Source organism: Astatotilapia calliptera, chromosome 7 (genome assembly GCF_964374335.1).
Source record: "Astatotilapia calliptera chromosome 7, fAstCal68.1, whole genome shotgun sequence".
In the NCBI taxonomy this organism is placed as follows: Eukaryota; Metazoa; Chordata; class Actinopteri; order Cichliformes; family Cichlidae; genus Astatotilapia; species Astatotilapia calliptera.
Genome location: NC_137428.1, coordinates 21,590,290 through 21,617,188, shown reverse-complemented (window position 1 = coordinate 21,617,188; position 26,899 = coordinate 21,590,290). Strand labels below are relative to the sequence as shown.

At 39.8% G+C, this 26,899-nt stretch overlaps 2 protein-coding genes across 36 annotated transcripts in view; both read right to left on the bottom strand.

The window, feature by feature from the left end:
• LOC113025646 (sucrase-isomaltase, intestinal-like) overlaps positions 1-7,947 on the bottom strand; it is a 35,521-nt gene extending 27,574 nt beyond the window's left edge. Inside the window, exons 1-11 of the mRNA XM_026173619.2 lie at positions 7,799-7,947; positions 4,340-4,460; positions 3,799-3,884; positions 3,426-3,546; positions 2,570-2,679; positions 2,258-2,409; positions 1,187-1,358; positions 910-1,009; positions 548-660; positions 321-446; positions 73-204 (exon numbers count right to left, since the gene is read on the bottom strand). Coding sequence (XP_026029404.1) covers positions 73-204; positions 321-446; positions 548-660; positions 910-1,009; positions 1,187-1,358; positions 2,258-2,409; positions 2,570-2,679; positions 3,426-3,546; positions 3,799-3,884; positions 4,340-4,460 — 1,233 coding nt within the window. The 5' untranslated portion in view covers positions 7,799-7,947. The remainder of the gene's footprint in view (positions 1-72; positions 205-320; positions 447-547; positions 661-909; positions 1,010-1,186; positions 1,359-2,257; positions 2,410-2,569; positions 2,680-3,425; positions 3,547-3,798; positions 3,885-4,339; positions 4,461-7,798) is intronic.
• Positions 7,948-8,414: 467 nt separating this feature from the next.
• The window catches only part of add1 (adducin 1 (alpha)), a 29,727-nt gene continuing 11,242 nt past the window's right edge, over positions 8,415-26,899 (bottom strand). For 2 of the 35 annotated variants that reach the window (XM_080304217.1, XM_026173632.2), the window contains exons 2-17: positions 25,334-25,542; positions 24,755-24,917; positions 24,420-24,571; positions 23,052-23,132; positions 22,734-22,883; positions 22,503-22,646; positions 22,314-22,412; positions 21,829-22,002; positions 21,394-21,744; positions 18,304-18,399; positions 18,104-18,196; positions 16,645-16,731; positions 15,526-15,682; positions 14,439-14,792; positions 13,433-13,522; positions 8,415-10,673 (exon numbers count right to left, since the gene is read on the bottom strand). In XM_080304217.1, the coding sequence (XP_080160343.1) occupies positions 10,399-10,673; positions 13,433-13,522; positions 14,439-14,792; positions 15,526-15,682; positions 16,645-16,731; positions 18,104-18,196; positions 18,304-18,399; positions 21,394-21,744; positions 21,829-22,002; positions 22,314-22,412; positions 22,503-22,646; positions 22,734-22,883; positions 23,052-23,132; positions 24,420-24,571; positions 24,755-24,917; positions 25,334-25,528 (2,661 nt within the window). In that variant the 5' untranslated portion in view covers positions 25,529-25,542 and the 3' untranslated portion in view covers positions 8,415-10,398. Of the gene's footprint in view, positions 11,181-12,013; positions 12,030-12,585; positions 12,621-13,432; positions 13,523-14,438; positions 14,793-15,525; positions 15,683-16,644; positions 16,732-18,103; positions 18,197-18,303; positions 18,400-21,393; positions 21,745-21,828; positions 22,003-22,313; positions 22,413-22,502; positions 22,647-22,733; positions 22,884-23,051; positions 23,133-24,419; positions 24,572-24,754; positions 24,918-25,333; positions 25,543-26,899 lie in introns of those variants that run through there. The other 33 variants (XM_080304225.1, XM_080304216.1, XM_080304226.1 and 30 more) reach the window with 28 other exon arrangements.

Below are 26,899 nucleotides of genomic sequence, written 5' to 3'. Positions count from 1 at the left end.
AGTTTTTATGATTTCTTCTTATTTTTCTAGGTTACATAAATACACCCAATATGGCCACAAAGTACTTCTTACCAGGATAAGGATGTATTTCTGCCCCCTCTCATGGAGATAGTCAGCAAACCGAGGAAGTTCAGTGTAGTTAAGCTTGTCATAGGTGAAATCTTTTTTATTCTCCATATAGTCTATGTCGGTGTATTGGACATCCTGCATGGGATGGAAAAAACACTGCATTGATATGCTATGTCCATGCAATTTTCAATTCTCAAATGAGAGTCTGATGTATAAAAGGAATTTTAAAACTCAAACAGACTGAATCTTACATATGGGAGGCCCACAGCACGGTTTCTCTCCACTGTTTCCTTGACTATGTCGAGGTTGGTGTAGTTCCACCGAGAAAGCTGGAATCCCAGTGACCAGTAGGGAGGCATGACGGGCCTGCCAGTGAGCTGAACGGCATAATTGGAAGTGTTTTTAATGTAATTAGTGAGCCACACAACAATATTAACAAGAAACCTCGCGCCACATGTTTTGCATTTAGTAAAATCACCTCGAGGAACTCCTGCACCACTTGTTCCGGTGTGTCACCAAAGACAATGTAGAAGTCAAGAAGCCCTCCAATAGTCCTGTAGGTCACAGCTGGGGCAGGCTGCAGTGTCACATCTGGAAACAAACAGAAAAAAGTAGCTTAATCATAGCAATATAAGTTTATGTTGTGATTTTAAAATAAGTCACACAAATTTCCCACGTGTCTGATTATTAAAGGTTATTTTATCTTATTTCCTTTTTTTTTGCAAATGCGTCACCTTTTCAGAATATATATGTGTGGGGTGGGGTTTTTTTTTACACTTTCTGTTGGTTTTTAATCAACTGCTAGTGTGTGTTCTTGCATTTGTGTGAATATGTCTTTACCCATAGCATTGCTGTTCAAGAGAAAGACCCCGAATGACTTTCCACTCTCATCTTCCAGACAGAGGAAGAAGGGATAGTGTCCGTAGAGGTTGTGTGTTCCCTGCAGAGAAGCCACAGTGGGACAAATGAGTATACAATAGAGGCATGTGGGACACTTACTGAAACTGAGGGGGTGACTACACAGAATAATCAGCTTACAAGGCATTCAATTATAGGCCCTATGAGAAGGCAAACAGACTTGTAAGAAGCACATGCAACATGTGCATGCTGTCCTCACCCCATTAGGGAAAGCGTCTCTGGTGAAAATTGGCCAGGTTTTCCAGTTGGTGTCATGGCGATACTGCCTGTGGACGTGCTCCCCGAGGCCGTAAATATTATGTGATGGAAGTCTGGCAGACAGCTGTATGTACTGATCTTCAAACACCAGTGGTGCGATTGTGGTGTCGAACCTGAACGTTATGAGGAAACAAAGGACTAAATGATCACTGGGAAGTGTAAAGACAGACTGATACATTGGGATGTGGGGAAAGGGAGAGCAGGTAAGAGGGAAACAAAGAACCCTGAAAAAAATCTATTTTTGCCCAAATGCTGACTTTTAAGTAATCCGATTACATGTAATTCTGTTAAATAAGTGCAATGTAAAACGTTAAATTTAATGGGATCTCTCAAAAGCAATGTTCTTGGTTGGTATGCTTTCACTTGATACCAAAGATATTTTCCTTAACGATTAACTTAAGGATTAATGATTACTCAGAATTATGACTTCATGTTTGAGTGAAGTAAGTAAAGGAATTAGAGTGAAATGGAACTAGAAGTAAACATAATTACTCTGGGAGATGAGTTTTTAGAGCAAATTAAACAACAAGGAGGAAAAACACACAGAGACAGGCCAGCCCATTAATCTCTAATAAGGCCTCTGGGTAGCATTTGTCTAGTCTTCAAAAGAAGCCATACACTGCTGACGTTTCCAGTTCCATTCTTCTGTTATCTGTATTTATCTTATCTGAGGAGTACTTGATCAATGTGGTGTCAGCTAGGGCCAGCCAAGCATGACTTGTATCACCATCAAAGTAATCACGTGTTGCATGGGCATTGTCTTACAGAAGTTCTTACACAATGATTTCAAATGATGCACAGAATCATTGATAATCTATTAGTATCTATCCTCTGTTGTCTAAAGCGACAGAATTCTGATAAGTTATCATTTCAACAAGCCTCTACTGCAATAAATTTTTTAACAAATATATCCTCGTCCGTCTTTATTTGTGCAGGCATATGTGCATACACAACCCTATTTTCCATCCATCACAACAAATACTCACGGCACCTACGCAGAGTGATTGCTTACACAACTTTCTGGTTCTCCTTCCTGCGCACAGTAAGGCCAAAGGGTTTCTGTGTGACCTGCAGTGTGCTGCTGATGGGAATGGATGGGTTACTGGGAAGACTGCTGATGTGTTCATGGGGGACCTCGAATCTGTTACTGTTGGGATCGTAGATCTGAGGGAGAGGAAAGGAGTCAGGCCTCATCTCACAGTCACAGTAACAATTTCTCATGTATATTGCTATTTTTGTATTAAGCATCCTTTCATTAATCCAAATCCTTTGACCATTAAATATATCTGTAAGCTGCAGATTTGCATACGGTGTAAGTGTTCACCTTAAATCGGAGACGATTGTTTGTCTGCATTTCTGCCTCAAGCGACAGTTGTTTTATCCCCCCACCGAATAAAGACGGAGAATCCATTCTTATCAGGTTTGCTTTAAGAACTGCAAAATTAAACAGAAGACAATAAGATGGTAAGAAGGTTAATATATCATCCACATAATACATCATATCCACATACTATAGAAATCAATTGGATACATCGGTATCAGACAACCAGCAGCAGTTCAATTTGATTCAGTTACATTCACATACTTCCATTTAACAGTCGTCTCAGTGTCCCAGCGCACTTAAATTGTAACATTAGAGACATAAACCTAACGATCTAATGATTCACTATAAGCAAGCATTCCTGTCTCATTCCACAGCTGTAGCATCACATTAAAATTGTCGGGTGAATTAAAATGGGAATCTGTTTAAACAATATACTTTAGTCATTCAGTGATAAAAGGGTGCAGAGCTTATCGAGTACGTTGTCAGCGCTAATATGTCAACGTGTTTGATGACATTTTAACTTACATGTAGTAAAAAAGAAATTAGTTCATTTTTATGTGACAGTTAAACTCACGTCATAATGCATATCTGACTATGCTCATGGATGGAAAATGCATGAAATACCCAGCACTTCACATGAGGGTAGAAAAAAGAAAAACCTGTTAATAGTGCCACATTTATACCAAAAACTTTGCCATAGGCAAAGTTAAAAAAGTGAAAAAGGAAAAGAAAAATTATGTGAAAAAGATAAGTGGAAGGAACAAGAGGCGGTTAACTAGAAGGCCACTTAATTTTCCTCTGTTAGTGAGTACATGAGTCCCAAAACAGGACAGAATAAGAGGGGAATGTGTTTTACCGTAAGGGCTTGATGAATCCTGCGATTCCACGGTGTATCCATGGTTGGTTGGGAAGAAACACCAGGGAACGTTACTCTCATCCCGTGGGCTCCAACAGCATCCACGCGCCTCACATTTCGCCTGTTCAGTGCATTGTTGTTGTCTTTATTATTATCCGCATTAATGTCACTAATGCTGTGATTAGTATTACTACTGCTTTTTGTCACCACTGCAAATGTTTAAATAGACATTATAAGCAGTGCAAGAAAAAAATTACGTTAGTAGTTACCCACTGATTATAACTTTTTTTCTGTGTAGGCTCTTTGAGGGGGAAAAAAAACATATTCTGTTCACACATTACTTTGGACTCTAGGAAACTATGGTGACTTATACCTGGGAAGCTCCAGGATCAGGGAAGCAGTCTACTCTCTCGCCAAGAGGAATGTTGGGACAGGTAGGGACAAATGCTTTAGTTGTTCCTGGCAACAACAAAAAAAATTTAAATATCTCCTTGAAGCCAAGCAATCAAATCAATATTATAAAATGTAAATGCTGCAATTTTGCTAGTGTAAATTGATATGGAGATTATTCTCTGCATTGGGAAATATAATCATGATCAAACACGCAAAGAAGGAAGTAATGTAATATTTTAAGGGTAAAGAAGAAACAAAAAGCAAACTAGAGATATATAAGAAAACAATAATAAAAGAAAAATGCTAAAAACACTGAAATCAGAGTAAGAGTAATTTGTATATGTGCAAACAGAACTACCTACACTAAAAGACACATCACAGGGATTTTTAAAAAAATATGCACTTGTGGTATATAGATATTTATCCAGTGGGCATATTGTCTGCCTGCAGTCAGGATGAAGGACTCGATTCAAAGGAGGTATCATTTAAAGGTATGTGACATGCCTCGGTGGTCCACCTACCCTTTTTGACAGCAGATACTGTGGTGGCAGACAGAACTAAAAAGGTGATTGCAGTCGCGGTCATCGGCATGAACAGATCCATTAGGGTCACCCCCAAGCCAGAGAAGCGTCTCCTCCCCATCTAGCACACACAAAAATGAACATGAGCAAAACACTATAAAGGCCAATAATCATTAAAACCCGGGAATGGATAAGAAGTTTAACATTTCACATTTTCATTGCATCAACCTTGAAGTTTCTGCAAAGGCTTTGCAAAACTGAGACAGAAAATGTAATTACCTACAGTAAAGAACGAGAATGTGAGACTACAATAAACCTAAAGTTGGATATTGAAGACAGTGTTCAACAGTCTTAGCCTAATCTTTGCAGATGCACCCATCAAGCAATTAGGTTTCACGCGAGTGTACTCTCCTCCATACTGTAAGGTATAAGTAGTAATATTTTTGAGCTGAGCAGCTAAACAGCCTGCCTCTGTGGTCTTACCTTGGTTCCCTCCACAGGTTGGGGCCAAGTGCTCAAAGTTTGACAGCAGTAGCACCCTTATAAACCAGAGGATGAGGGAGTGTTGTGCATTGTCACAGAGACTCAACCCCCTTTACTTTGTGTGTGTGTGTATGTGTGTGTGTGTACGTGTGTTTCATGCAGGTCCCAAAGCCATAAACCATCTATCATTCGATAGAAGTAGTGTAGCCTACAATCTGCTTAGCAGGCTGTTAGAAATCACCCCATTATCATGCACACTGTGCATGGACATGGTTGTGTGGTTAGAATTTAACTAAAGATTATTGTGCATACTTAGCCATGACTTAGCAAAACCCATAGTTAGTAGTCTATAATTAGCAAATGAACATAGCCTCTCTCCCATCCCAACTTTTGAGATGTTGGGATGTTATTTTATCAGTTTATCACTGTGCAGCATCCCCTGCAATATATATTTTTTAATATATTACTATTAATATGTTATGTTTGCATTTAGTCAGCACTTGCTGTTTTAAAGCACTTCATAAATAAAGTTGGCTTGGTTTGGATTATTTTTTAAAAATATCTCCTTAAAAATACGAGAAAAATAGACAACTGACAAAAAAACACAAATAATTTAAAAAAAAAAAACAATTACACTCGTAAAAAAATATGTGTAACATAGTTGCAGTAGCACATTTACATTTCAGCAACAGCAATATGGCACTCATTCTGTTACATGATATGTTGAAGGGTTGAGAACTAGTTTCAAATGGCGAATATTGTACGATAGAAAAATCCAGTCTCTAGAAAGTGAAGCACTTTAGCCTCTAAGGCACGTTCATTTGGTCAATTATTTATGGGCTTGGCATTTGTTGATAATCACATGCTGCAATAAACACATAATCAAAGGACTGATTCTTGATTAAAATCAACAATAACAATAAAACACCCTAACAGCATTGCATTGTGTCCCAACACAACAGAATAGTTACTAAATATCAGCTACAACAGACACACACACACACACACACAAGGTACAGATAAGGAAACATTTATTAGGCCTCTTCCAAACACTTTTTTAGCAAAGCAAGAGATTTTCAACATTACATTTCTAAATTTACTAGTTTTCTTTGAAAAAGCATAAATTATTTTGATTTGCACACAATAACAGAATTATTTCAGAAATGTCCTGGTCATTATTCTTAGATCCCAGAAAAACTGACCTTTTTATTGAGGCTTAGCACAAAACACTGCTTTGCAATGATGTGCTTTAACTTTGTAATGCAAACATGCAAACTGGAATAAGAAAATCTGCTCTGGAAACTAACTGAAACTAAACCGAATTAAAAACAAAAAAGTCAAAATTAAATTAAAATAAAACTACTTAGAAAATACAAAACTATAATAACTCTGAATATATATACTGGAAGCTCAAACAGATGCTGTCTATATTTGGAAAAAGAAGGGAGAGACCCAAAGAGCACCATCCCCACAGCGAAACACAGGGGTGGGAATATTATCAGCATCCATGCATCTGGAAATGGGAATCTCGTCAACGTGGAAGGAAGCACAAAGAACTCACAAAGAAATTACCACAGTGGTAATTGTCATTTTAGGTTACAACCTTACACACTCAAGTATTACAGTGTTAGCAAGCATATGAAAGAAATCAAAAATGTTCACCGGCACAGTGAATTAAGTGTATTTGACTGATAATATTAGATGTTGTCTTTATCAGTTGTTAAGTAATTCCATAGCTGCATAACTAGAATGTCTCCAAGGGTTTGAAGTCAACTATGGAAGTAATAATGGGTTTTAATGCAACCTCTGTTGGCTTGTTAATATGTGGCAAAAATCCACTAGATCCAGTGTTACACCTCAGTTTCAACACTAATGAAAAAGAAAAGAAAAAAATAGGATCCTGCACTACAACTCAGGAATTCGTAAATAAAGCATAAAGCATTGGGCAAAATTCCTGAGCTAGCTCTGTGGTCCTGAGCAGAAGTTCGTCAGGCTTTCTGGAGGGCTTTTGAATTTTTTTTCTTTGGAAATTGGTTGCTTTTTCATTTTAGTCCTGTCCATTATAGCTTACCATTTTCTATGAATTACTTGTGTATAAAAAAAAGTCCCCTAACTCAATTGATGAATCAACATTGTGCCTACACATAACAACTTAGCACTGAAAATATTTTTAAAATGTATCTTGAGGCACTTTGTTACTAGCAGCCTGTTGCAAAACCACAAAAATTGTGCCTATTTCTTTAGATAAATCTAAAAAAGCAATACCAAAACATTTAACATTCAGAAAATACTATTTTTGCACAAACAGGATTATTAAAAACTATTATTCCTTAACAACATCTCAGAAAAATGGACAAGTGACAAGTGCAGGGTTGATAGAATTGCAGTAGGCCATTTACATTTCAACAATATCCAACATGGTTATCATTTTGTCACATAATATGTAAAGGATTGTAGTCTAATCTGATCAATGGCGAATATAGCATAATGGAAAAGTCATTTGCCCACAGTAGAAAGCACAACATGTTATTCTCCATGGCATTCATTTGGTCAATTATTTATAGGCTCAGCATTTATTGTTGGTGATCATAATCTGTAATAAAAACATAAATCTACAGCATTTTATTGTGTCCCAAGAGAATGGAATAGTTACAAAATATCAACAGCACACACACACAAAATTTATGCTGTGTCATGCTTAAGTGTGTCCTCAACACACACTCATAAATCAAGAGTATGGCAATAATTGTTAGTATTCAGCTTTGATAGTTACTTCAATCAGATTAAGATTAAGGTTTTAAAACCATAAAAGCATCTAAAGTGCTTAAAAGGCAAACAGTGGACAGTACCTAGCGGTTGCCACGATGTTGTGAAAGACCATCATTCACTGGATAAATCAGGCCATACTTCCTCCAATAACACAAGTGTTTCTTCTGGAGGTGTGGTTATGAAGCTTTGCCCTGTCCTTCAACTCACCTGTAAAGAGACGGAAGATTATCTTCTCTTGGTGATAGGCGAAATTGGTTATGATCGCTAGCTGCAATAGTGAGGCTGGTAGTGTTTTCACTCTGTGAACTTTGGCCGTTTGTCTCTACATGTGTCATTCTGCCAAAATGAGGTCCTAAAAGACACCTCCTGCAGTGGGAACTATAACAAATGGTGTGTTTTTATGGTGCGTTTATGGCACATCTACAAAAGAAGGAGTTTAAGAACAGAGCGAGAATTTAGTAAAATTCTAATTCTTAAATGCAACTTCAGCACCACGGTCAGAGACAGATCGGCTGTTTCAGCAAACTGGAGAGAGGAAACATAAGCAATAGTGCCTGTCTTAACATGACCTCTCTCAGCAGGCTTTCAGAAAACTAACACTACATCTAAAAAGTTTGGACTACTGCTGGAGACCACTTCAAAGAAAATACTATGAGAAAGTCTTAAATGGATGGCGGCGAAAGAGAAACTATATTTCTTCTGACTTATCTTGACAAACCCAGTTTATTACTGCATACTTAAAAAGGGTTGTCGAGTTCCTTGCAGGAGACTTCTACATCATCTACCATGAAATTCCCTGTAAATGACCACTATAACACAAAAGTGATTTTAATTGTAGTATTTTTATTCATGGTTGTAGAAAGGAGGCAAATAACCATGACAAATAAGCAGTGAAGTGTTAAGTGTGTGGATGTTATGATGATGAGATATTTAAACTATAAGCAGTTCAGACTGAGGATACAAATCAGCAAAATTAAGCAATTTATAAAAACAAAACAAAACAAAAAAAAGAATATGGTACACTCAAAGGACTACAGGGGGCTTTGTTGTTATCAGGACACTAAAATTAGTGTGCCATATCTAAAGGGGGTAGTTATAGTGATGCACTCTTGTCATGCAGTCCTTCAGGAGTTCTCAGCTTATACGTTCAGCAGTGTAAGTAAAGCACCTGCGATGCCTTTTGGCTCCTCGTGGGTTAAAACAAGATGGAGAAACAAGTCGAGCAAAGCATGGAATAGGCCTTGATATTAATGCCCTGCAACCTCAAGCGCAACTCATTTTCAATCTTCAGATTACATCAGGTTGACAAGAACGGAAGCGCTTCTCCAGTGAACTTTTTGTTTTGTGCAACTGGAAACAGGTGAAGGTATTCAGGGACAAAGTAGGTTTGAGCAGCGTGACGTTTCACACGAAGAGGTCCAGACATGCTTTATAACAGCCATTTATAAGTTCTGTAACAACTGCATCTATAACCGACTATTTCAAAGTGTTGTCTGAGTTCATTAAAAAAAGGAAAGAAAGAAAAAGAGGGAGGCTCACAGTGTGCTCACAGGAAGTAATCATGGCTCAATCTATTCAGGGAGTGAAATAAGACAGTTTATGCAGAATAAAGTTTGGAATTATACACATTATGTAGTATTGAGACTGTAAACAGAGGTAAATGCAAAAAGAAAAAAGAAAAAAAGAAAAGAAAACCAAACTAAAAATTAAAGCCAAGCTTGGGAAGAAAAAATATGGGAACCACAAACTGAGATTTTTTTTTTTACACATTCCTTCATACTTATGTCTTAAAGCCAGTAGCAAATACATTACATCAACCCTTAGAATAATCATTAAGCGCAATGCCTGCCCACATTTCCTGACTCACACGCCGCTGTGAACTATACTCACACTAAAGCTTCAGTAAAAAACACCATCTGCAGGTTTGCAAGCACCTCAGATGGATATTTTAATGGTGCTTGTCTGTGAAATATTAGAATAAAATTCCACTTAAAAAAAATAAAATAAAAATACAAATCAGTAGAAATCAAAATCGATAGAAAGCACTTTACAACTACCTAACCAGGTGGGTATTTAGAGTGTTTAAAAACAGAAGCAAAACCAACATCCAGGTGTGTTTAATATCGAATGCACTGATTGGTTTAAATTTAAAAATAAAAAATATGGACTTTTTTTTTTTCCCACGAGCACGTCCTCTACTGAAGTGTCGCTCTCTTCCTCTGCCAACATGTAATTACATGGATGCACGGCTTCAGGGATGCAATTAGTGCTGTGCAAGTTGTAGTTCCCGCTGTCAGAGTTTCAAACCAGTCAAATGAGAGGGTATGAGCTTCTCTGTCTGCATTCAATGTTTTCTTGTTTTGCTTTTGCTGAAAGACACTTATATATTTCGATACAATCCCAATACATTCTAGTGGTTACAGTGGTTTAGTAGTAATCTAAAAAAATAAAATAAAATAACCTCACATTACTTATGTGGGCCTGTAGTAAGAGCCATGCATAAAAGGCCAGATGAAGTGGACGAGACAAAATGCAACACTCACTCGCAACTAAAAGCCGCTACTAATTAAAAACCTTATGCATTTCATTTTTTACATTGTATACAAAATTGGCACACACAAGGGAAAATAGGTTAATAAGCCAGCGGCAAATTATATATATTTTTTAAAAAGTAATGGCGTGTAACTGTGGCCTGCTTGAAACTTGACGGTGTAATGATATCAGACAAAAAGCAGAGACAAAAAAAAGAAGAAAGAAAGAAAAAGAGACAGGAGCCAGCAGTGAGGACCGATCCAACATTCTTCAATCTAGGACTCAGACTTTTTTTTGTTTTTCTTCAGGAAGGAAGGAGTGCGAAACTTCTTTTTCTTTTTGGAGGGGGACTTGCTGGGAGACTCGTCACCCTCCTGGTCGCCGGCGTCAGCGGCTTCCTCCCCCTCGGCTGTGTCGGCAGTGGCGGGGGTGGAGTCTTCGGCAGGAAGCGCTGGAGCATCTGAAGGGTCATCGGGTGTTAAATCTGGAAGGGTCTGTCTCAGGGTGGCTGCGTCACTCTCATCCTTAAAGGTTTGTTCTGGCAAGGACTCTGGTGGAGGGGCAGATGGAGAGAGTTAGTGGACTCAGGGGACAAACTAATGGAGCTGCACTGCTGAGCGGCGTTACTACAACTGGGTAAGCTGCAAAATCCATGCGATTTTCTATTTTAGATGCATCCACCTTTCTCTGCAGTCCACACAGTCATTTATTTATGTGACATAATAAAACCATCCCAAACACTACTGACTTAAGGTGCTTTAGTCTAAGAAAGCTTCAGTGACCACAAGTCTAACACTTGCGCAGGCAATACTCACACTACATTTAAAGAAAGAAAAAAAAAAACAACTAATAATCCACTACTTCAACTTTGTAGCTTTTTACAGAGCAAAACCTCAACCAAGATGCACTGAACACCGCTCTCATTGGGAATTCTTCTCCCTGTTTCCTTTCATTTCCATCACTTTGACAGGCCTGAGCGAGCACTCTGCATTCTTTCTTTTACCTTCATTTAAACAGGGAAATCTTAATGAGGGCAGTTCCCTTGTTCATTTGTACCCTGTGTACAAACAAAACAAAATGAAATACAACAGAGCACGCACAAATCAGAGAAACATCCACAACGCAAAGATTCTTTTTTTTCCCTTTTTTTTTTTTTTAAAGTGTATTTTAGTGTATTTTTCAGGGGAAGGGAATTAATTCAACACTGCATCAGCTCTCAAAAAGTAGTAAGCATCAACAGGAGCCACCAGTATGTACAGTATTAATCAAGCTGCTGGGAAGGGAATAAGATGTTTGCATACTTGTTGGCAAAGATCCCGTTTAATTTCTAAATACTAAACTTGTCCATATAGTCATCATGATGTGAGGGGTTATTTTGCCAATGGGAAGCTTGTTTATGAGAGTGCCTTAAAACTCCAAGTCAGTACTGACGTTGGAAAGTTTTTCTAGTGACCTGAACTAATTCTCGTCTTTTAAAAAACCAAACAAACAAACAAACAAAAAAAAAAACACTCCCAGCAAAAAAAGAAAAAAGATAAGATAAGATAAGAAAAGAAAAAAAGTGCTGCATCATAGATGTTCTGTTTCAAGGGTCAGTGGCACAAACAGCATCCTAAAAGTATTGCTGCAAGCTCGCACTGGATTTTCATTATTTTTTAAAAACCGTTTGCATGCAACAGTGACTACTGCAAAACAAGACTCGAGAAAACAGCAGCGCATTTCAGTTTTCGCATATCTTCATGTCTGTCAGTATACAGATAAGCCCGAACAACACAGACAGATAAAAATGGAGACCAAGCACCACCACACAGCCAAGCTTTTGGCTTCAACCAGCTAAACCAACAGCAAGTTCGCTCAGAAAGCCACAAGAGAAATAAAGCACTCGTGTACCTGGTAAAGGACTCGTCTGGAAGACAAACGACATTCAAAAGATATTTTCAAAACATTACCTGAGTTTTTTTTCCCCAGAACAGAAACATACAGTGTCATATAACAGTTACAGAAATGTGCTAATGTGCAAGAGAGGTTTGATAGCGAATAGTCGACAGGAAGAAAAGAGGTTAATGTGACACAGTGAAAGTACGGTGTGAGGTTTACTTCAGGAACATCCTCCACTTACTCCACTAGAGTTAAGGATCTTGCAATTTGTTTTGTGAATGTCAGTCTTTTTTCATTCATTCATTTTTTTTCTTGGCACGAACTTGAAACACTAATTATGAGTGAGGAGCTCTGAAATAACCCATCAACCCCTGAGAAAGAGATTCAGAGGAGTCTAAACTGTCTGATCAGTCACACACCCCGACAAAAAGGGGTTAGTTTAGATCACAGAACACTGCTCTGCTACTGAAGCCATGCAAAGAGCGGGAAAGGGGGGAAAAAACAGGGTCGATGCTCACACACAGGCGTGGGAGGGTGACGGGTTAATTATGAAGGTGTGGAGGAGGTGGAACAGTACATACTTACTATGGTAACAGGTACTCTTTTGAATTTCCATCTCCTGATTGTAATCGCAGCCACAAAAAAAGAAAAAAGCACAAGTAGAAACAAATGTCTATGCAGATCAAACCACAGGCACTGTGTTAAATTAAAAAAGGAAAATCAAAAATGTAAAATGAAGATAAAAAAATATATAAAATATTTATATATATCAGAAGATTAACAAAAATAAAGAATGGTTGGGAACCATTCTTCATAGACCCCAAGTAGATGGAGAATGGAAGTGAAGGGGGAACAGGAGATACTGTACAGAGAGACACATGTTATGCAACAACATTTCTGGTATTAGATTACACCTGCAATCAAAGCTAGATACCCGTTTACCCCTTAAGATGACTTCAACTGAGATTGCTCAATGTAAAAAATAACTTCCTGTTTTTAGAGGTCAGTTCCAGTATCATTAGGAATGATACCACTGACATGGGTGTAATCCAATAGTAATAAAGACCAAGAGGAAGAAAATAAATGAGTCTGTCCTATGGTCCATCAAAAGCTGATAAACAGGCTCTTTTTATTATCAGCATTTGCAAACTGAGCTTTCGGCAGATTATCAGCCCTAAAAATATTTCTTATGACATAAACAAAACCTCTTGGCCTGTTATTACAGAAATTAAAGCACAACACTTATAGTAGTATTATTAAAGACCACAGCAACAACAAACTCAAGAGACAGACAAGCAGGTGGATAGGCAGGAGCCTCTGCATTCCCGCTGTAGACCCTAGAAACACCCAAACCTTCCAGCCACAGAACTGGAGAAACCCATGCTGAACCAGGTAGGAAATAAGTGAGCCAAGTATGGCAGGCTAACTTACCTTCCTCTGCTCTGATTGGGGTGCTGGGTGGTGTGGATGTGGGTTTGGGGTCTTTGGGCTCGTTCTCAGACTCTACAAGCTGCCCTGGATCTGGAAGAAAGGCGAGTAGACATTAAACAATTAAATAGCCATTACATCAGATTATAAGGTTATCAGTAGTTATCATTGTTTTGGTTTTTTTGCCTAAATATACAGTTAAAAGCCACATTTTTATGTCAATGAGTCATTCTGTGCCAACACCCACATAATGCAACACAAAAGGAGAGGGGAGATAACACACACACAAAAACTAAACAAATAAACAAAAGCTGTAAGCTTTAATCAAGAAAGCACTGCAAACCTACTGATACAGACACCACTAAATCAACCTTAAAAACATCCCCAGAACCTGATTCAAATCAAGGTTTGATGGAAATTAGTCAGATGCGCAGAAGGGAGAGCCGACACCACCAGAGATGTATCCAAAACAAGTTAGCAGGAAGAGAATGACCATTGTTCTCCACACAGGGGATACTCTGATTGGATGATTGAGCTCAGATGCAGCTTCATCAAGAGTTAATTCTACAGAGCAAAAATTAATAAATAAATAAAACTAAATAACATTTTTTGCATTTGAGGAGTGAGAACCCAGAAAGAAGAAGAAAAAAAAATAGAGCCAGAAGGTTTGAATGTTAAAAATGAACTTTACTCTAAGCATCCTATCTCCTCAGCCCCTCGTCCAATCAAACTGCAGAAAGGTATATGATCTGCCTTCGACAAAACATCAGAGACAGGGGATTTATGGGGGAAAAAAATAATCAAGCAAAGGCTTCAGAGATTAGAGTGTGGGTATGGAGGGTGCTTGCACATGGTAAAACACTTGCAGCAGACTCCAAACCCTCAGAAGAAGGAGAGAACACAGCAGGCGGGGGATTGCCAGTGTCCCAGGGCTGAGCAGGGGAGGTGGGAAGTGGAAGGCCAGAGTTTAGGCAAGACTCCACTTTATCTGGTGTACATGGAGCCTGACCTGCCTTAGCTGCATCTACCACCGAGGGCTCCTTGCTGAGGGCTCGCAGCACAGCACAGTGGAAGTCCCTATGTGGAGAATCTGGGGCTGAAAAAACCTCATCTGCAGTCGAAAAAACATCGTCTGCCACTGTTCCTGCAGAGTCTGCTCCACTCTGAGATGGCTCAGCTCCGCCGACAGAAGAGGAGCCGTGCTCAGAGGCTGGTGTGGCAGCTGTAGGCTGGGCTTTCTCTAAGCTGGAAGAGTCAGCTGCAGACGGTGGAGATGATGAGGCTTGACCCATCTGTGCCGTTTGAGGCGCCGGGCTGGGTACAGCAGAGGCTGATCCCCCCCTACTCATGGATCGACCCTGCACTGTGAATCCGTGTGAATGTGGGTGTGTGTGTGGAGAGATAACATCACAGTATGGCAAGTATGAAGTTTATTCTGTAGGATTTATTTTAATAATAAGCTGATTTTAAACGTACTTCAAGTCTTATTGTTTACATTTTTTCCCCCAATCATGTTTATGAGGTCATGAAAGCTCAGATATTTTCTGTGACGTTATTTACTCTGTAAACCACAAATGGGAAAATTATTGATTTGCCCCAATTATAACAAATCTCTTGAGGAAGGTCAAGTAAGTGGGACTATAGAAGAAGGGAGCTGTGAAATGCTGTTTCTTTCCCCTCCTTAAGACGCATAGTTATGCGTTGTTATCAAGTCTGATTTTATCGCTAAGAAAACACATTTCTCAACTCTTTAACGTTTTCCCCCTGAGATCTCCATTTATTGTCCATTTATTTATTTATTTACTTTTTGATGGACATATGAGTGACGCCAGTCTCAATTTTACTGTACCTGTATAATGAGAATGACATTGCGGGTGAAATTCAAAATAATTAGCAACGGCCAAAATACTAAATTCCAGCCCACAAACTGATGGGTAATGACATGGTGATTGCAGCCATCTTTGATATACAGTTTATAATTGAATGTTTAGATACAAACAGGTAAAGCAAACTTCCAATACACGTTTATGTTACTTTAAGACTAAACTTATAGGTGAAATCATTTTAAAAAGTTGCAATGTTGCTTTGCTCTTCACCTTCACCTCCTTTCTGTTTAAGCTCCACCTCCCTGCGGTACTCCTCCAGCTCCTGGTCGGTGAGTTTGGTGAAGGGGTTGGGCCCCTGCTTGCTGACGATAACCTTGGGCTGATACTCCTTTTCGATGATTGCCTTGGATGCAGTCACCAGTTCACCCTTCAGAACACAGAGAAGGGGAGGAGAAGGGAAAGCACAATCAGCAGATCAAAAAAATAATAAAATCCACGTACTGTAAGCTATAAATGGCATTTTATATGTAGAAATTTCTGTATTTCTGTAGTTGTTCTTTACAAACAAAATGTAGTCTGAAGTGTGAATATTAGATAAGATGCAGGCAGAAACACAATATTAGCATCATCAGCCATGAATTCATAAATGTAAGGCAGAAGTAAAAGTTAGGAAGTTTCCTCATTAAAAACTGCACAAAAAAGGGAAAAACCCAAAACAAAACACATAAGAAAAGAGAAACCTTTGGTATTCTTTTAAGACTTAATTAGCTTTGATATAGCAAAGCACTGAAGAGTCCAGTTCAAGCAGTCCAAGCCAACAGCGTAACAGAATAGTTACAAAGCAAATATTCATAACCTTTGTGCACTCACAATAACCTTTTATTTCACATAAAAGCATTTCTAGGCCTTGCACACATAGCCCGCCCACCCATTGTAAGTATGTGCCATTTGCTTACACAGAGGATGTATGTGCATGAGTTAAGATAGCTGTGTCATATAGGGGGTGTGGGGAATTCACAGCACAGACCACTACAATACACAACTTGAGATGAATATTACTGTAAGTCAGTTGTTTATATATCACACAATTTGTTATACATGCAGTAAAATTCACAATGTTACTGGATCTAAGCACTTTTCACTGCTCCTCTTGGGTTAAAAACAAAAGTCTGAAAAAATATCCATCCTTCAGACAGAGTCAGCAGAGTGTACTGAACATGAAGTATCCTTACCAACAACAAAATTGTCAGTTGAAGAAAACCAGTCACAACGTTCAAAAACCCCTGTAATCTCTCACTAAACTATCACTCATTAGTTCCAGATATCTGCCTATCTGCTGTCTCACAGGTCGAATAATGGTGTGAAAAAAGTGATTGGAGCAGTGAGTACCTTTCTAATAGATTTAGCAGGACTATAGGAGCCCTCGGACACATCAAGGCCATCAATAGTGTCTGTACAGTCAGACAGAGGGGCGTCCTGCAATAGTAAACCCAGTGAGGGGGGGGAGAGGCAAAACCCAGCTCTAACACTAGAACATTCAGATTAACACTGGTCCAAGCAGCCACGAAGGTGCGCAAATATTCACAAACCTTTCACACACACAAGCACAAAGGGGGAAAGACTATGATTATATCTCATTTCAGTACAAAAGTTAAGTTGTATAGTATTGTGTTGTGTTTAAAGGTGTTCAAATACATGATCTCACAAAGTCAACTCTGGTGGGCATAGCTTTAAAAAGGAGGCCCAAAGAGCATAAACTGATTTAAAATAACCCAACATTGTTGTATTCATTTACTATGAATTCATAATAATACTTCAGTTATCGTTGCGTTTAATGACTTTCCACCTCTGCATTCACACCATTCCATACAAACATATATTGGAAATACATGCAGAGAGATGGTTCCGCAAATAGTCATAGGGTTATGAAAAGGCTTGCAGTGACTGAACAAAGAGCCAGAAACATGCACTGTAAAGGCAAACTCTCCACACAAGGGGGTGCTACACAGTGCAAAACAGCAGTTAATCAGCAGTTATGCACTGGTAACGTTTTAAATTACCCCCTATAGCTTTATTATCTTAATCCAAAAACGATTAAGAGCTCTGTTTTACCAGAGCTATTAACTTGGCTAAAAACCAACGCTGGACAGGAAGGACGAGTCATGCAGACAAACAGCAGGGGGAAACATTTTAGGATGTTCCCACTGCTTTGCTTTGTCCCTCACTCATGCACTTAAAAAAAACAAAACAAACAAAAAAAACAATTATTTGACTATAACATGGAAATCATTTTAGCATTGTAAGAGACCAGCTTGCAAATGTTGTGTAAGGTAACAACCATTACTCTGCTACAAACAAAATAAATATTAAAAGCAAATTAAAACAAAGGAAAGACAATGTATGAATATGGACACAGCCTGAGCTGGCAGGTTTGGAGAGGAGAATGAGGTTGCCTCTCTCACTTACTACTCACCTGCCAGATTGACACTCTCTGTGATCAAAGAATAATTAAAGTTAAAGTCACCCATGCTCTGGTAAACACAACGGATGACATATTTTTGTTCTTCGTAGTTATTCTGTCATAAATCTGATTTTAGTAGCAACCATGTCTTTCGTTAGAGTTCACAGTGGCCAGTACAGCTTCATGCACAATATTCACACATTGCAGCCTCTTGGTTTAGGAGGGAAACTCCTGACCTGGACAGAATGTAGATTTTGTTTTAACTGAGCCAACCTCAATAGAAGACACTAACAGACACAAATCAAGCTAGTTCAACAGTGCACATTCATCTCCAGGTCAGGAGAGTTGTAGCTGTGAGGTGTTTCAGTGCTCAGTTCTCACACTGACCTGGTTAAAGGAGCGTTCGACCACAGTGCTGGCACACAGAACCTGAGACTGGGGCCCTGCTGTCTTTATGTCCTGCAGGTTCTGCTCCCGGATCTACAAACAAAAATATTCAACTCATAAAAAGGACAATAAAAGTATCCTGTTAAATATGCTCCTAGAAGGACGAAACACTTAAAGCAAACAGGAGAACGCTGTGATACCTTATTCCTCATTTCCAGGACTTCCTTTGGGTTGGTGTTCAGTGGGATGAACTGATTGACTGCAGCAGCCTGGCGGAGCCCATCTTCCTTTGTCCACTGTAAACACCAGATAAAGAGTTAAAACCAGCTAAAACCAGACACATGAAATGACATGACAAACCCAAGCACAAAAATATAATCAGACAATACTATGCAGGCTTCACAAAACAAGAATCATGCTCAACGGAAACTGACAAAACTGGTCTGAATGGGGGAAAAAAAAAAAAAGTGAACCAATGATGATGAGGCGCCTTTTCCACTTTAAATTCAGGGGACTCCTCTACACCACAACCAACATAATCTATCCAAGGCTACTTTATCAATGTATTATATAGGATTTTCCCAGTAATACAGAATGTTAACTGACGCTTCATTTCCACAGAATGACTAAACATACAATAAAGCGGTAGATTTTCATACCTGACGTTACTAGATTTCATACTAGATGAAATGTGACTGGGAAGCTTAAATCAGTTTGGAAATGATCATTTAGGTTAGTACTTAAGAGTCAAAAAATAAGGCCTGTGGGCCAGAACTGGCCGGAAAAATTGAGCCTTGACTCCTGAGGTTAAGGTCACTTAGCAGATACACCTATGGTATGAATTTCAAAAATCCTACTTTGCCTCGTTCTCTAGTTATCACATTTATAAACTTGAGCGCTCACACCGCCCAGCGGGGCGACAACAACAGGGGTAATGATTCTGACATCCATGTCTTAGATCAAGGAACAGTAGGCTGTTGGAAGGCAAATGTGAAATCAGAGCTGACATTAAAGGATTTACAGCAAACACCGTGTTTAACATTATTTAGGTGAGTATAAACTCATCTGCCTTTGAGATAATAAATGACAAAATGTTTAAAGGTGCCTATACACAGATTTAAGCAGACCTAGCAGCTATAAGTTCATTACAAATCACTTGTATAACACTGATCTAATACGCTTTGGTCCCTCCGCTGCATTGTTTCCCCCTGCATCCTCCTCTTCGATGCAGTCACAAAAACAAGTTTTTGTTTGGATGACTCAACTTCATTTTCTTCTTTGGGATTCCAAGAAACATTTGGTTTTACTTCCATGTTGTGTTTGGGTTTGTATTTGTTTTTTTTAATAACAAGTGACGTGTTGACCGGTGAGTCACATCACGCTGCGTTCCAGGTCACAGCAGCAGTCATCCTAAATTTCTGACTTTGTTATTTTTTGGTCACAAGACTGTCACTGTGCTCGACAGCAGCATCACTGGTGCTACAACCAACTTCTTTCATCAACAAAAAACCCTCATTTGTCATCATCATTGATATGCTATTTTAACTTAAAAACAAGAACTGAAAACATCACAGGATAGAGAAACAAAAAGTGGTAAAAAGGGTAAGGAGTGGAGGGGAATAAGGAGCTGGGTGGGTGGTTAGTTGTGAGGGAGAAGTGAGACATGACAGGGTGGCTGAGTGGGTGACTAAGACGATGAGGCTGGCTTACGAAGCGAGAGTGGCAGTGAGGGGTGAGCTGGCATCACCAAAGTCATTTTCCAGGCTGATACACAACAACAAGGACGACAGAGATAAGAGAGAAATACACCCGAGGACACCCGCCCATGTTGGGACAAAGAAATCGAATGTCACAACACCACAGACTAAGAATATCTTACCCAGCTGAGGATCAAAGTGTTAGGTGTCTTGCTAAATAATGTGTTCCTCTTAATGTGAAGAAACAACCCATGGTTGTAACGCAAACCTGGTAATGCTCAGCATGATTGCAGGGAAAACCCATTTCCGCACCAAACTGAATGAGCAGCAGGTGAATACAGAAATCAAATCTTCAGCTTTCATGCAAAATGCTTTAATTCAACCTTTGAAAACTAGGCATGTGTAAGCATAAGCTCATGACTTCATTCCTGTGTTTGTTACAAGCTTGGCTGGTTAGCTGCCAAACTAGAAGATAGATGAGGAAGGGAATCTTGATGGAAGTAGCTGGATTGGGTTGGTTGAGTATGAGATGAACATGTAAACACGATATACTCACTGAGAAAGAGTCTCACACACAACATTTCCTACTTTCCCAACAGGAGATAATTAATTCAAGGGTCAGGTCAAATTTCAAAAGTTTTAGTTCTTTCTTTCTTTTTTTTTGAACCCCGCCCCAAACAGATCCACTCATGCAGGCCTTGAGGTGCTCAAAGCCACTTTGGAAATAAAACTGAAATCAGAAGATTAGAGAGAATATGAATAATAGGAGGAAACGCACAAATGCACAACTGGGAACAGTTGCAAGTGTTTGAGGAAAATTAAAAAAAGGAGCAGGCTGCATAACTCTGTAGTGAAGTAAATCTGGAATAATCCAGTGTGTGTAAAGTATATTTAACCTGGAAAAATAAATACTCTCATCATGCCACCTTCCTTCTTTACTCTATAGTACGTCTATACAGATTCCTAAAGATTTTTGGTGAATAAAGCCTCAAAACTCAAAGAACTTTTTTTCTTAATTTCTTTTTTTTACTTCATTATCTTCTCACTCTTCTTTAAGCAACAAACGTCACGATGCACAGTTGTGTATTAAGGGATTGTGAACAATACGGTGGTCAGGAGCAACATCACCTGTTTGTGCCACATTCACCTGCCTACCTGCAGACTCATGCCACACCCCTGCTGCTCGCTCCTCTGGGAAAAACATCAACACCAACAATGCATTTCACTACTACACATGCAGTGGGGCATGCTGTGGGCAGCTGGCCGGGCATCATGAAGTATTAGGATACCAGAATAAGAGTAAAAATAGTCAAGACATAATCACAGCTGTGAGGTAAGCTGTGAAGTACAGAGACTGCAGTAGAAAGATGGATTACTGGGGCATTTAAGCACTAAGAAAGAAAAGCAGTAAAAAGATAGATTGCACCGACTTGCATTTTAGCAGGCAAGCAGTTCTGTGAGAAAACGTGAAAAACTTGCAACATTCTTTTCATTTTCATTGTACTCAGACCCTCAGGATGCCGACCATCTACCCGTTACCACCAACAAGGTAGCTGTAAAATCTATACTATGAACAATAAGGTAGGCACAGACCAAGCAGTTGGTTATACAGCTTGGCACGCAGACACCGGACGAGAGAGACTGCAGCAAGGGTTTGACGTGATCATGTGTTATGTTCGTCCACACCTTAGGCTTCGACTTGGGGCTGCTGCCGTCGGCCCCGTCCTCAGAGGGCTCATCGGGGCGGCCGCTGGCATTTAGCCAGCGGGTCTTGTCGCGCTGGCCGCGCTGGAAGCTGTGTTTCAATGGGGAGCGAGCACCTGAGTCACTGTCCTCCCCATATGAGTAACCACCGTGGGCGGAGGAGGCCATCTCCACATCACTGTACTTTTTACCTTTGTCTCGCAAGGCTGGGCAGCGGTAAGGATAGCCCGTTCTGTAGCCCTGGATGGAGACAAAGCAAAAAAATGTGTGACTATGTATGTGTCTTGCATATAACTTAAATCATCCCTCTCCCTTTGTGCTTACCAAGTTGTCGAGCATTCTCATGAGGGCTTCAAACTCCTGCTCCCCGACTTGCCACTTGGGATGGGTTGAGGACCCGTCACCAGCTGGCTCAGGGACCTGTGGGCGTGACTTGTATTTCCCAGGGTCCAACATCACCAGATTATCTGGCCCTCCAGCGCTGGCCAGTGTTCGTACCTACAAAATATTAAGGGGGGTATACAAACAGACCAAACCATCGAAAGATCCAGAATCCAGAAACAAAACCAAAAAAAAAAAAAAAGAGAATGAGGACACAAGCACATCAAGGAAGAGACACAGACATCCAACACAAGGACAGATGAACATGTATAAAGAGACAAAGAGACAACGGACAAAAGCATTAGTTGTGAAAAACGCATACAAACATGTATGACAACCACATGAAACAACAAAGCCAGAATATTACGGATCGTTTGACATTAAAAAATTTCAATGTGTTACCACTACCAGGTGGTTCAGTGTCCTACCTGGATCTCACAGGCAGTGACCAGATTGTGGATGTAATAGAAAGCCTCCTCCACTGTTTCACCTACTGACACCAAGCCATGGTTCCTAAGGATCAACACCTGAAACAAACGAAATAAAAAGAAAATTCCCTTTAGAAATAAATTCTCTCCTTTTGATTTCTATTACACACACAAAGACTCTGCTGTTACCTTGCTTTTAGGGCCAAGGTTTCTCTGTATAAGAGTAGTTTCTTCATCATCCACGAGGATGCCGTAGTAGTCATGGTAGGCCACCTCACCCAGGGATAGGGCCTCAGGAGAGATGGGTAACAGTCCGCATTTCATGGCTGACACCTGCAAAAAAAATAAACAGGCTCAGACAACACCTAACCAACTATGTTTTTAAATTGTAAATTTACAGCATGCACTACTGTTGCTTACCGCTGCCCCTGCAGGTGTATGTATATGTACGATACACTTGACATCAGGACGTGCAGCATAGATGGCAGAGTGGAGAGTGAAACCGGCCTGGTTGACTCCAAGGTTGGTGCTGCCACGGTCTACCATTTCACCTTGGAGATTAATCTTCACCTAGATGGAATAGCAGATTGTATGAGGTTGTATAACCCCGTTTTGAAAACTTAATCTCAAAAGATGTAAACTCATGCAGCTCAAGGTATTATAATATGAGGGGAAATTGCTTCATTCAATAACAAAGGGAAAACAAAGCCTCGATTAATGATCTGAAGTGCTTCTTACCAAACTGGAGGCAGTGACTTCACTGTAAAGGAGCCCAAAGGGAACAATAAGGAAGCGCTCCTGGTCTGAATTCACTCTGACCTGTAAGACAAGAACACAGCAATGTTAGATTACTGAAGGTGGCTCAAACTGAGCAGCACTGTGAGGAAACAACACTCACAGAATCCTGAACAGAAGTAAATTTCTATGGCAGAAATTTACAAATAGCCAAAAGTGGTGGAGGAAAAAAACAAAAACTGGAGTTACTGTGCAGATTAGTGCACTGTTCAGAGTAGGGCTGCACGATTTTGCATAAAATGAGAATCACGATTTTTTGGCTTAGAATTGAGATCACGATTCTCTCACGATTTTCTTTTCCAGTATAAATATTTATTGCACTTATTAACTGCACATCAACTTCGTAACAGTTGAGACGCTGTATAAGGTTCCCGTTATTGATGTTTGGGTGGTTGACCGGGACGGATTTTCTCCTGTCACTTTCTCGTCATCCCTGACGTGTTCTCCGTTGTTTTTTCCCTGCTAATTTTAGCATCACACGGCACAGCTTCTGTATCACGTGGTATAAGGCTCCGCCCTTGTCATTTGTTGAGCAGGAAGAGTGAGCGCTTGTTTTCATGCAGATTACGTCCCGGATCAAAATGCGGTACAATTGTCGTCTTTTTTTCTTTTTTTAATCGTTGTCATTTGGAAATGAGATCGCACATAAGTATGAATCGAGATCACGATTTTCTAACGATTAATCGTGCAGCCCTAGAACAGAGTATATTTTCAGTTATACATTCTGCTGACCACTAACATTAAAGCTATTTAGATAATGCTTTCAAGTAACTCCCTGTATAGGTAACGAGTTGTGAGAGTTGATTCTAGAAGATCTTTGGGATGTCTCTCTGCTGATTATCACAGTAAAAGATGTAGGGCTTTTTACTTCTTTGCTTATTGGACAATAATGTGAACAAACATAGTATTTGTTCAGTGGTCTCTTTGGGTGTAAAGAGACCTGTTTAGGTTAGCACTCTGAATTAAGCCTCCACTGAAGCCATCGTTTTATGAAATTATGGGCAGTGGAAGTGTCAACTGCAGGAAAAATATGTTTTACACCTTATTTTGTGACACAGTCAAACTTTTGAAAGTCTTATTTGTTTCGACTGGTGATTGTACACACATCCCAGTTACCATTGAAATTGAAACTCTATCCTTGATTTAAAAAGGGGCTTAAAAATAACCACCCAGAATCATCCCAGGATCATTGTACAGTTACAAGACTTGCTTCTAAAATGCAGCAATGCATCAGACTCAGACTGCATGGGCATACTAAAAGCTGTGTCAAAATATCAACCTGACGTTTTATTATGGAATGAATGAACGTACTGTGAGGTGGTTGTAGATGAGCTCAGACCAGCCAAACAAGTCAGCCAGCCGATAAAAGGCAGCCAACTTGCAGCGCAGCAGCTTCTCGCCCTTGTCGTAGGAGATGGAGTCAGAGCCACGCAGATCATTGACTGGAGTCACCATTCCCAAACCTGTGAAGAAAGAAAGAAAAGGCAATCTCACATACAACAATTAGATGGGTTCTGCCACTGAAATCTGACTAGAGTCTTTGTGCTGAAATCAACTCTGGCATGCTCTGCATTACTCATTGTGAGCACAGACACAGCAGGGCTGAGGTCAAGAAGTCACACACAGCCATTCTCTTCTCTGCTTACTCATATTGAGTGCCGCCATGCCTCCTTGTGGTGCTGCAGGGTACATGGAAGGCATACTGGTGGTCATGAAATCTGCGATCTGCTGCAGAGCCAATAGGCTTGTGGGCGTCTTTCCCTTCTTCAGCTGATCCTGGATCATCGTCTCTAGCTCCTCGCAAAAGGCCTGGAGGGCCGTTGACACAGACACGACAAACAAACAAAAAAACAACAAAACGAACAAATGATCAACTTTGAATTTTAAAGGGTGGTAAGAGTAACTTTCAGAAACAGGGCAAATCCTAAAGGCAGAAATAACCACGGATCTACACAGATCTAATATTAATTAGATTCAAAAATGCATAAAACTGAGCCTGTATGAAAGGGCAACTTCTTCAGCTTCTCTCTGCACAGTAAAAACTTACACATCAGTGCTTTTCATGCATATAATCGACCTCTGAACAAATTTTTTCACTGTCCTGGGCATTCTGCTGACGAATCAACGAATCAAGAGATTTCTGAACATATGAACCATGACCTGACTCTGATCCATGAAAACCAAACAACATGAACAAGCAGAATTAATGAATACGTCCTACTGACGGGGCTCTGTAGGATCATGGAGACTCTCTTCCTCTGCTCCATCATGTTGAAGTCCTGTCGCAGGTCCGGTGCCATGTTCCTCTCCCTCTGGTACTCTGGACTGCTCTCATCTACCCGGTCAAAATATCGCTCCTTGTGGGGGGCTGTGGTGGGAGGGGGGGCTGTCACCACCCCGGCACCTGACTCGCCGTTCATCCTGGGCTGGCCTCCTGTAACCGTGTCAGAGACTACTGTTAAACATCTAATAGAGTAAAACAAATAGTAACATTGTACATTTCTTAAGTGGGTTTGTGTGGTAGGCTTAATGTAGCTCTTACGGTCATAATGTAGTCTGTAAAATGAGAAAGAAATTGTTCAATTTAACACTAATTCAAAAACTGCTAAACATATAATTTGAAAGCAATTCATGTTTTAAGTGGTTATCCTTTTACTAGAATATAAATCAAAATTAGTACTTTCTGTGTGTGTTTTGATGGCACACCTATGTACTGTCTGACATACAGTATATAGATTTCCATCATAACAGTCAACACCATCTGTATTTGAAGCTTGGTTACAAAGTGCTTTAACTTAAGGAAGTTTCCTGTTGTAAAAGAGGAAATGAGAATCACCCATCATTAAACCAGAAAGCCAATCATGCAAACCATACCGCCCTTACAGCCTGCCTTGGTCATGTGACCACATAGAGGTTATCATTGATTTCCACAATGTGTTTCCTGAAATCACAACAGCACTCCACTGTCAACTCTGGCCAAAGGAAATAAAAGAAACTGAAAATACAGCCAGCTGTATCTTGTTATTTCATAATCTTTGTGATAGATATTTACTTTTTTTTTTTCTTCATTTAGATAGGACAGTGATGCAAAGTCAAAAGCTGGGAGAACAAACAAGGGGAAGATGAGCAGTAAATGACCTTGAGGCGAACTCAAAATCAGGCCTCTGCTATAGCCTTACAGTGTATGGGTTTCCCTGCTCAGTCATGTGAGCTATAACAGTGCATGTTCTGTTATGTTGTTGACATGACTTATAGCATATAGCCCGCTAATTCTAACAGTTACTTCTTACAGCTTTGCATATTACCTAAAGCAGCTGCTATAAAACTATAAACTGACAACAACAATAGTGAGGGATCTGCAGACATGAAGCCAGATTTATAGTAGATCCAAGTTGATCCTCCTGGCTGAGTGCTTGTAAGGATAAATAGTTTGCAGCTGTCTGTCACTGGACAAAGTACTCAAGTGCTGACTCTGAAGGGCACAGACAAACTCATGAGGAAGCGTGTGTGTGTGTGTGTGTGTGTGTGTGTGTGTGTGTGTGAGCCAGCCCATTAGTTCAAATCAATACAAATTGTTGAGCCAAAAGTGCCATGACAACAGCATACTGAACTCAAAGCATCCAGCATCACAGAGGGAGCTGACGGACCCTCTTTTTTCTCTTCCTGTCCGCTTTTATTGGTGTTCTGAGATTTTCCACATCAATAACACCAATATTTCCAGAGATCTGAGGTCACGAATTTAAATCAGGACTTGGTTTCCCGTTTTGCAAATTCTACACCAACAATACTTT